The sequence below is a fragment of the Austrofundulus limnaeus genome, unplaced genomic scaffold (assembly GCF_001266775.1).
Source record: "Austrofundulus limnaeus strain Quisiro unplaced genomic scaffold, Austrofundulus_limnaeus-1.0 Scaffold484, whole genome shotgun sequence".
Taxonomy (NCBI): domain Eukaryota; kingdom Metazoa; phylum Chordata; class Actinopteri; order Cyprinodontiformes; family Rivulidae; genus Austrofundulus; species Austrofundulus limnaeus.
The window spans coordinates 186,827-196,629 of NW_013952886.1; the positions used below are offsets into that span (position 1 = coordinate 186,827).

The 9,803-nt window shown below is 38.5% G+C and overlaps 1 protein-coding gene across 1 annotated transcript in view; it reads left to right on the forward strand.

The window, feature by feature from the left end:
- The window catches only part of plekhg4 (pleckstrin homology domain containing, family G (with RhoGef domain) member 4), a gene marked incomplete in the record, with an annotated part of 75,070 nt that overhangs the window by 61,761 nt on the left and 3,506 nt on the right, over nt 1-9,803 (forward strand). The window contains 6 exon segments of the mRNA XM_014025558.1: nt 2,903-3,777; nt 5,763-6,012; nt 6,419-6,508; nt 6,631-6,855; nt 9,278-9,448; nt 9,520-9,700. Coding sequence (XP_013881012.1) covers nt 2,903-3,777; nt 5,763-6,012; nt 6,419-6,508; nt 6,631-6,855; nt 9,278-9,448; nt 9,520-9,700 — 1,792 coding nt within the window.

Consider the following 9,803-nt stretch of genomic DNA (forward strand, 5'->3'; position numbering starts at 1 on the left):
TACCACTACTGTGCATGTGTGTCAAAGGCAGATGTGGCAGTGGAAGGTGTCAAAGCAGTTTGGAGAGAAAAACAAAGTAAAGTAAACAAAGTAAAAAAAAAAAGAAAACGATTAATCGATTATTAAATTAGTCATCGATTATTTTAATAATCGATTAGTCGTCGACTAATCGACTAATCGTGGCAGCCCTAGTCCACTCATTGGTCCACTTATTGGTCCACTCATTGGTCCACTTATTGGTCCACTGCAGACGGTCCACTCATTGGTCCACTGTGGACCCTCTGCAGTGTGAGTTTGTTCAGATGTTTTTATCAAACAGAAACAAACTCCTGCTGCTCATTTTAAATGGAACTTTCCAACAACACAAAGAAGCACTGACTTTCCTCCTCCTCCTCCTGTTCCTCCTCCTCGCTTGACTGACCTCAGTCTGACGTCCTGCTGAGCCCAGTCTTCCTCCTCCTCCTCTGCCTCATCCACTCACTTCATAGTGGAACCACTCACAGGAAACCAGATCAACATCTGATCAGGAACTGATTGGTCTCCAGTTGGAGGGAGAAACACTCAGGAGGAGTTTCAGCACCTCCTTTGTTGACCTGATGGACCTCCTGCAAGCTCCGCCCTCTTTAGGAATGGTCAAACGGCCGTCAGTGATGTATTGATCCATGCGAGCTGCACCCTGGTCACAAAAGTGGAAACATCCACTTGAAGACATCCGAGTTCCTGAAGGAGGTGGAGAGAGCTCCTTGTGCGTGTGCACGTGTTTGTGCACGTGTGTTTGTGCGTGGGAAACGAGCAGCAGCAGCCATCAGGAAACATCAGGACCTTATTGGTCTGCAGAGCACTGACCCGTCCCAATGCCATATGTTGTTGTCCTGTCACTGTACACACCAATCAGACCTCTCTAGTTAACACACACGCACACACGCACACACGCACACACGCACACACGCACACACACACACACACACACACACACACTCAAGATTTCTCTATCTTAGCCTAAACTTACTTTGACGTCCATTAATTTCTACAGCCTAACCCAAAAATGGAGTTTTTCTCTTGTGTGGACCAAGAAAAATGTCCTCACAAGGGTGGTCTAATGTCCAGTTGTGTCCTCACAGGAATATCAAGAAATAGTATTTTTGTCTTGATAAAAACATGAAACCTCACATTCAGACATCACAGGTCAGTGATTTTTGTGATGATGATGACAGGACAGTTGATGGAGGAAGACACGTCCAACCTTCAGGGTCATGTCTGATTTTCAGAAGAAGCTTTTGTTTCTGTAGGACTTCCAGTATTCAGTTAAATATGAACATTTTAGTTTAGTTGTTTTTAACTAAAATATATTTTAGTTTTAGTAAAATATATATTTCATAATATTTTAGTCCAGTAAATCTGCAGTACATTTAATTATCTAAAATATAAAATGCAAAGATGATATGTTTAATATATTTAAGGTTTTCCTTTAATATTTTGAATCAATAATTACTCCTAGAATAAATGTTAAAGAAAATAAAACTGTAAAAAGCTCATTTTGTTTTGCATATTCTGCATATTTGAACCCACTTTAAGACTTTGAGATCTGTGACAGTTTTATACAACTCAGTCTGAAAATTACTTTATTTAATATAAGAAACGTTTCAAGTCAGGATAATTTGATATTATTTTTTTATTTAAAATTCAGTACATATTTCTGGATGTCCAAACCCTGAGCTGTTGTCGGACCCCCTGAGCAGTTCAGTTTAAAGTTCAGGTTCCTGCAGAATCTTTAAAAGTTTATATTTAGTTTTCTTGAATGGATAAAATAAATCTGAGAATAAAAACATGTCAGAGTCTCTAATTCTAAAGTTATGCTCCAAGAAAAATGTCTGATTTTTTACAGTGACATAAACATGCAGAATCATTTTCAACGTTTTTTACTGGATGGAAACAGTGACTCCTGATAGCTTCAGTTTGTGTAAATAAAGGGCTTTAAACACTTATTTAAGATACAAAAGAATTCAAATATAAACTGTGTGTAAATTTACAGAACAAGTTCATTCTTTGGTTTTTTGTTTCAAAATAAAATGGAAAAAATCAAACAGACAATCAAATGTTTTTTTCATTTTTTTGTTTTGTTTTAAAGCTAAATTAGAAAAACGACAATTGCAAAAATAAAGTATGTTTTTTTATTTTGTTTTTTATTTATTTGTAAAATAAAAGACAAGCTATATATTTTTTTAGTTCACTGTTTGAGACCTTCTGGTGAAACCAGAAATCGTGTCGTGAACTCCCGGAGCGTAACGTTTTCACTTCTCACCAGGATGTGTTTGTCTTATTGAGATCTGATGATCTTACTGTGAATAAAACCGTTTTAATGTTCAAAGTTATGGTGAATCAGGTTCATGTGCAGCTCTCTTATTGCTACCTTTGAAACAAATGTATTGATATGAAACTTTAATTGATGTATTTTGGATTTAGATGGCTGAAGCAAAAATCAAACACTGTAGATTTTTAGTTGGATTGATTTTACATTTTTATATTTAGGTTTGAAAAACAAAAAACAAAGTGGTTGTTGTCTTTTTGCAAATAATTTTGAAACAGAAAAACCAAAGAACGAATCATACACAGTATTTTTTTTAATCTGTTATAAGTGTTTTTGTTTTTTGTTTAATCTGTACGTTTGCAGCAGCTGGTTTAGTGTTTTTGTTTTTTTGGACTTTGTGATTTTTGCACATGAACTCTGCAGTCTTTCTAACATCCAGCAGGGGGCAGCAGCTGTTTGGTAAACATGTAATAAGTTTATTTTTTAGTGTTGTTTCTGATCAGGATTCAGATTTTATTTAAAGGAAGCGGCAGAGAGGGCGGGGCTTCCAGATGATTGACATCATGTGACCCTGCGGTTTCTCTGTGCCTGCAGGCCTATGGGTGGGCGTTGGAGGGAATGCGCCACCTCGCTGGGATCTCCATGGAGGACTGCACGCTCCCAGACAAATGCCAGGCTGTGATTGACAGCTTGGAGGAGTTCCAGCAGAAACGCCCACCAATCACAGACGCTCGTTTCCAGGAGATGAAAGCCGAGGCGGCCGAGCTACAGGGCGAGCGAGGGCTTCGTCAGTGGAGCTTCACCTGGGCCAAGTGCCTGGAGACCAGAAAAATGTTTGACAGGAAGATGGAGGCGGTGCTTAGGTCACGAGACTCCGCCCACAGACGCCGCTCTGACTCTGCCACCAGCAGAAGCTCCATCTCCTCCAGAAAGTCTCTGTCAGGACTGTGGAGCGTCCAAGAGGACTCCCCGTGTCCCCTAGAGGAGGAGGACAGCTCATCGTCTGTCTTTTCTCCCTCCCCGCCCACCTCCCACCGCACCCCGCTCCTCCGCCGTCTTTTTCGAAGCTCCTCCTCATTCGACGAGTCCCCGGAGCGGAAGGACGGCGTCTCCCCCAGGCACGCTCGCCTCAGCTCCTCCTCCAGCTTCTTCAGCTTCTCCCCCTTCTCCTCCCCCAGCTTCTCCCCCTCCTCCAGGAGGCGGCAGCAGCATCTGAGGAAGACTCAGAGCTTCGACCTCCCCTCCACGCCCGACGGGTCGCGGTACAGCCCGGGTCCCCGCGTCCTCAGCGAGCCGCCTCGCAGGGGGAACACGGGCGTGTTCATCCGAGGTCTGGAGGTCAGCAGCACGGAGGCGGCCGATCAGATCCTGTGCCCCAGGACCCCCACCCACAGCTGGACCGGTCAAAGACCACACGGTCCTCGGACCCCCGGGACCCCCGCAGCAGACACCCACCCCAGAGGAGGAAGGTAAGTAATCATCATCATCTTTACCAGAGTTGTAAAGTAACTAARTACAAATACTTTGTTACTGTACTTAAGTAGAATTTCTGTGTATCTGTTCTTTACTTGAGTAATTATTTTTCAGCGTACTTTTTACTTCTTGCATTTTATAAAAAAGACAAGAAGTATAAAGTCGTTACTTTTATTTCTGCTTGTTTTCATTGCAGCTTGTTGTTGTAAAAAATAAAAACTATCCATATAAACTGAGCCTCCTAGATAGAGTGAATTTAACTGTGGTTGAATGAGAAGTATAAATATATAAAACTCTGATAGTGTATTAGTTTGTACACAAACAAATCATGTCACACTGCAGCAGGACAGAATCATTAAAATAAAAGGACTGTACTTAAGAAGTATTTGTATTTCATGAATTATATTCTTACATTTGGCCGCAGCCCTCAGATAGATTTTCATTTTGGGGAAAAGCTTTGTGCAGCCTTGATATATGTATATAAACTGAAACAGCTGGACTAGTGCATCCTAAATTTAACATCCATTCATTCTTTTAATACAACAGTCATTTCTGCAGTTTTTGGGGAGGTCACCTCCTAATAAATGTCCTAACAGAAAATATAACTGCTCATTTTAAATCAGTACTTTGACTTTTAATACTTAACTACAACAAATATCACATACTGTAAGACTTTTACTCAAGTAATATTCCTAAAGGAGACTTTAACTTTTACCAAAGTAACTTTTTGGTAAGATACTTGTACTTTTACTCAAGTATCATTTTACAACATCACCGTTCCCACCTGTCACCTGTCCTCACCAGTTGTTTTTTACATTTTTTATCATATTTTTACCTCTTTATTTTATCTTTTTTGATGTTCTTATTTATTTGAACTACAGGAGCTGCAAAATTATTTTGTTGTTCATTGTCTGTGGACCGCACTGTTCTTTTCAGTGCAACAATGACAAAGTCCTTATTGTATCTCATCGTATCTTAGCTTTTCTTATTGTATCGCATCGTATCTTAGCTTTTCTTATTGTATCGCATTGTATCATATCTTCTTGTATCAGTTTTTCTTATTGTATCTTATTGTATTTCTTTTCGTATCGTATCATAACACATCGTATCGTATCTTATCTTTTCTTTTTGTATCTTATATCGTATCTCTTTTCTTTTTGTATCTATCGTATCTTATCTTATCTTATTGTATCACATCGTATTTCTTTTCGTATCTTATCGTATCGTATCTCTTTTCGTATCGTATCTTATCTTATCATATCGTATCGTGTTTTTTTTCGTATCTTATCGTATCGTATCTTTTCTTTTCGTATCGTATCTTTTCTTATCGTATCTTATCGTATCGTATTTCTTTTCGTATCGTATCTTATTGTATCGTATTGTATCATATTTCTTTTCGTATCATATCTTTACTTATCATATCTTATCGTATCATATTGTATCGTATTTCTTTTCGTATCGTATCTTTTCTTATCGTATCTTATTGTATCGTATCTTATTGTATCGTATTGTATCGTATTTCTTTTCGTATCTGTCGTATCTTATCTTATTTTATCGTATCGTATTTCTTTTCGTATCTTATCGTATCGTATCTCTTTTCGTATCTATCGTATCTTATCTTACCTATCCTATCGTATCTCTTTTCTTTTCGTATCGTATCGTATCTTATCTTATCGTAAATTGTATCGTATTTCTTTTCGTATCTTATCGTAACGTATTTCTTTTCGTATCTTATCTTATCGTATTTCTTTTTGTATCGTATCTTATCTTATCATGTCTAATTGTATGGTATCGTATTTCTTCTATCGTATCGTATCGTATCTCTTTTCTTTTCATATCTTATCTTATCGTATCGTATCTCTTTTCTTTTCATATCTTATCTTATCTTATTGTATCTTATTGTATTGTATCATATCGTATTTCTTATCTTATCTTATCTTATCTTATCTTATCTTATCTTATCTTATCTGTCCGTGTGCAGCAGGCTGTGTCACATCGTGGAGGAAATGGTGACGACGGAGCGCGAGTACGTGCGCTCGCTGCGTTACATCATCCATCACTACTTCCCTGAGATGGACCGGGCCGACCTCCCGCAGGGCCTGAGAGGAAAACGCTCCGTCATCTTCGGAAACCTGGAGAAGCTGCTGGACTTCCACAGCCAGTTCTTCCTGAAGGAGCTGGAGGCCTGCTGGAAACACCCGCTGCGAGTGCCGCACAGCTTCCTGCGACACGTAGGTTTCATGTAGTTTGTTTGGTTGTTGTTTAATCTGAGAAACCCACCTACACAATCTAAACTGCAAGCGTCAAGTTTTTAAGATTTTTAGGGTCCTATGTGGGGTCGGGCAAAATGGTATCAAAGGGCTGCGCAAATCAGGAAACCCTGCGAAGTGCGGTAACACTGCTTAATATTATGATGTTGATATGACTTGAAATAAATAAATAAATACTTCAGTATGCAGAAAACAACAACAACAAAAAACTAATGCATCACTTCCATTCCAACATGACAGTTTTATTTTAAAAAATGTAGTGGGTTCAGTGGAGTATAAATCCAGTATGTATGTCGTTTATCTGACATTTAACCTGTTGTTTGTTTGTTTGTTTGTTTATCTGTGACACGTTGTTCATGTCGAGCAGGAGGAGCAGTTTGGTCTCTACGCTCTGTACAGCAAGAACAAACCCAAATCTGACGCCCTGCTGGCCAACCATGGACACACGTTCTTCAGGGTAAGAAGTGGATCGTTCCTGCTGTGACCTTTGACCCTCAGGGTTCAGACAGGTGCTTGAAATCCTTGAAAATCCTTGAATATTCCTGACCCCGCCCCCCTCCCCCGCCCCGCTCGTTGCAGAGGAAGCAGCTGGAGCTGGGGGATAAGATGGACCTGTCGTCCTACCTGCTGAAGCCCATCCAGAGGATGAGTAAATACGCTCTGCTCCTGAAGGATCTCATGAAGGAGGTGGGCGCCGCAGAGGAGGCGGAGCTTACCGCTCTGCAGGCCGCCACCAACATGGTGAAGTTCCAGCTTCGCCACGGCAACGACCTGCTGGCCATGGACGCCATCAGAGACTGTGACGTAAGTTGTGTTGTGTTGTTTGTTTGTTTTAAACTTGATTTTTCAGTAACAAAAAGATGGCAGATTATTTAAGTTTATGGCAGATTATTTAAGTTTATGGCAGATTATTTAAGGTTAAAACAGATTATTTAAGGTTAAAACAGATTATTTAAGGTTAAAACAGATTATTTAAGGTTAATACAGATTATTTAAGGTTAATGTGCTGTATCAGGGCCATTTTGCAAATTAAAAAAAGGAGCAAATCTCCACCAAATAAGAACAAACAAGAAAAAACAAGAAAATTCTCATAAATTAGCGAGAAAAAAAATCTAATTTCCACGATTAAAGGCAGAAGTTTTTGATATTTAAAGAAAATATTTGTTGACATTATAAAGTCCGAAATTTACAAGAAAAATCTCTAAAGGGCGATTCTACCTGTTTTCACTTTGAGCCTCTTTAATCTGCTCTAATTTAAAAACTAAAACACAAAGAGACTTCAGACCAGGACCAGATTATTCTACACTGATTGCAGAAGATTTAAAACCAAGCGTGTGATTTGTTCAACATATATTGACTTGTGAAACTTCAATACAGGGCGATTTTAGCACTTTTATTTATTTTAATTGAGCATTTTAATTTGCCAGATGGAGAGGTGAGAGAATTAGTGACTGAAGCAATAAGTAATAAACTTTATTTATGTTACACATTTCTAGACACGACCATCACAAAGTGCTTAACAGAAAAATTATTTTCAAATTATTCACAGGCTTTTATTTTGAAATATCCAGTTACAGAAACAGGATGTGTCACCACAGGTTCTGGAAAGTGACTTTGGCTGCATAAAGTTTTAAAAATTATTTTTCTCTATAGAGAAAAAAAAGTTTTTTTCTTGCAAATTAACGACTTTTCTACATAAGAGAATTTCTTGTTTTTTTCTCACCAATTTCTGAAATTTGTCTCAAAATTTCTGAATTATTTGGTGGAGATTTGCTCATTTTTTTTTAATTTAAAGTGACCCTAATGCACCGTTGTAATTTGTAGCACTGATTTGAGCAACTGTTAAAAATATATGAATAAAGTTTTGTGTGTAGTCAGAAAACAATATGGTGGGATTTACAAACTTTTATTTCTGTTTATTTTATCTTTACAACTAAAACTCAGTCTGTCGAGATTTAAAGACACGAGTCTTCAGTTCAGAGCTCCTTTTGTTCAAATCAATTTCATATTAAAAGTATTTATCTTAAAGTTTGTGAGCTCTGCTGATCACAGATCATCTGCAGGTTAAAAATCTGTTCACTTCTCTGGAGTTCAACGCAAAAAAAATTATTAAAATATTAAATAAAAGAAATATCGTATCAGTCAGAGACAAACACGCTCCCAGAGCTCCTCTTTTTCTGGTTCTTTTATTTTGGTTCAACAAAAAAAAAAAAAAGAAAAATAAATAGCTGCAGAAGAATCGCACCATCAGCTCACAGGCGCCCCCAGCAGGCAGAGGCCGATTACTGCAGGCTTCACACCTGGGGTTTTAAAGGCTGATTTATATCAGATCTACATGAAAACATGAAATACACGAGCATGTCTGTAAAAATATATATTTTAAAACAAACAAAGAGGGAAAATCCTACAGAAACTGCACCCAAGCTAAAAATAAAACATTTTTCTTTTTTTCCTTTATTTTACTGTTTTTTTTTTAAGTTTTCTCATCTGATGAGTACTTCTATCAGTACTCTGTATCAGTGCATCTTTTTTTATTATACAATAAACCTACATTTTCCTCATTACTCAGTTTCTTTTCTGTCATCATCTAAAATTAACATAAAAGTAACATACAGTAGTTTTTTTTATAAAAGAGATGGCGTTTATAATTTAAAAGGATTTAAAATGTTCCTTAAACCAAACATGAGAACAAATTTTAAAGAGAAATGCACCTCCTTCCTGTCAAACAATTATTCTCTTAATTTCTCTTTTAAACAATTTCTCTTTATTTCTCTTTAAAAAAATTATTCTCTTAAAAAATTAATGAAAAAAAGTCTAAATATGAACAAAACCTTGGTTGAGTATAAATTTGAGTATTAATTTTGATTGATTTTATTATTGAAGTTATGTTTTAAGTGGGGGCAGATGTTATACAGATGTTATAAGATTAATTTCTTTCTGCTCCTTTTCATTTGTTGTTCTTGTCTTTTTTAATTTACTTTATTTGTATTTTTTGTGTACTCCAAATGAAATAAACTATTTAATAATTAATAATAAAGCAGCTGTGGCATTCAGGTGTCTGTTGGACCGAACAAACACTAAAACAATCAGAACATTAATTATTAATTAAATAAAGCACTCTCTGGTTTGTTGTTGTAATGATAATAACTCCTCTCTGGTATTTGTGAATATAATCTGTATTATAATCCCACTGACGACCTCGTTAACCCAAACTAAAACGTTGCAGGTGAACCTGAAGGAGCAGGGTCAGCTGATCCGTCAGGATGAGTTCACGGTTCTGAGCGGCAGGAGGAAATGTCAGCGCCACGTCTTCCTGTTCGAGGAGCTCATCCTCTTCAGTAAACCCAAGAAGGTGGAGGGGGGGCTGGACGTCTTCATCTACAAGCACTCCTTCAAGGTGAGCGAGCGCCGCCCGGTGGCTCCGCCCACAAAGAGCTCGGGCCCTGAACGCTCCGTGTCCTCTTTCAGACCGCCGACGTGGGTCTGACAGAGTCGACGGGGGACAGCGGGCTCCGGTTCGAGATCTGGTTCAGGAGGAGGACGTCCAAGAACCAGACCTACATCCTTCAGGCCGCGGCGGCAGACGTCAAACACACCTGGACGAGTGACATCGCCCGCATCCTGTGGACCCAGGCCACCAGGAACAAAGGTGGAGACCAGGGGGAGGAGCTCAGAGGGTGTGGCTCACAAGCTGAACCTGTGTGTGTGTGTGTGTGTGTGTGTGTGTGTGTGTGTGTGTGTGTGTGTGTGTG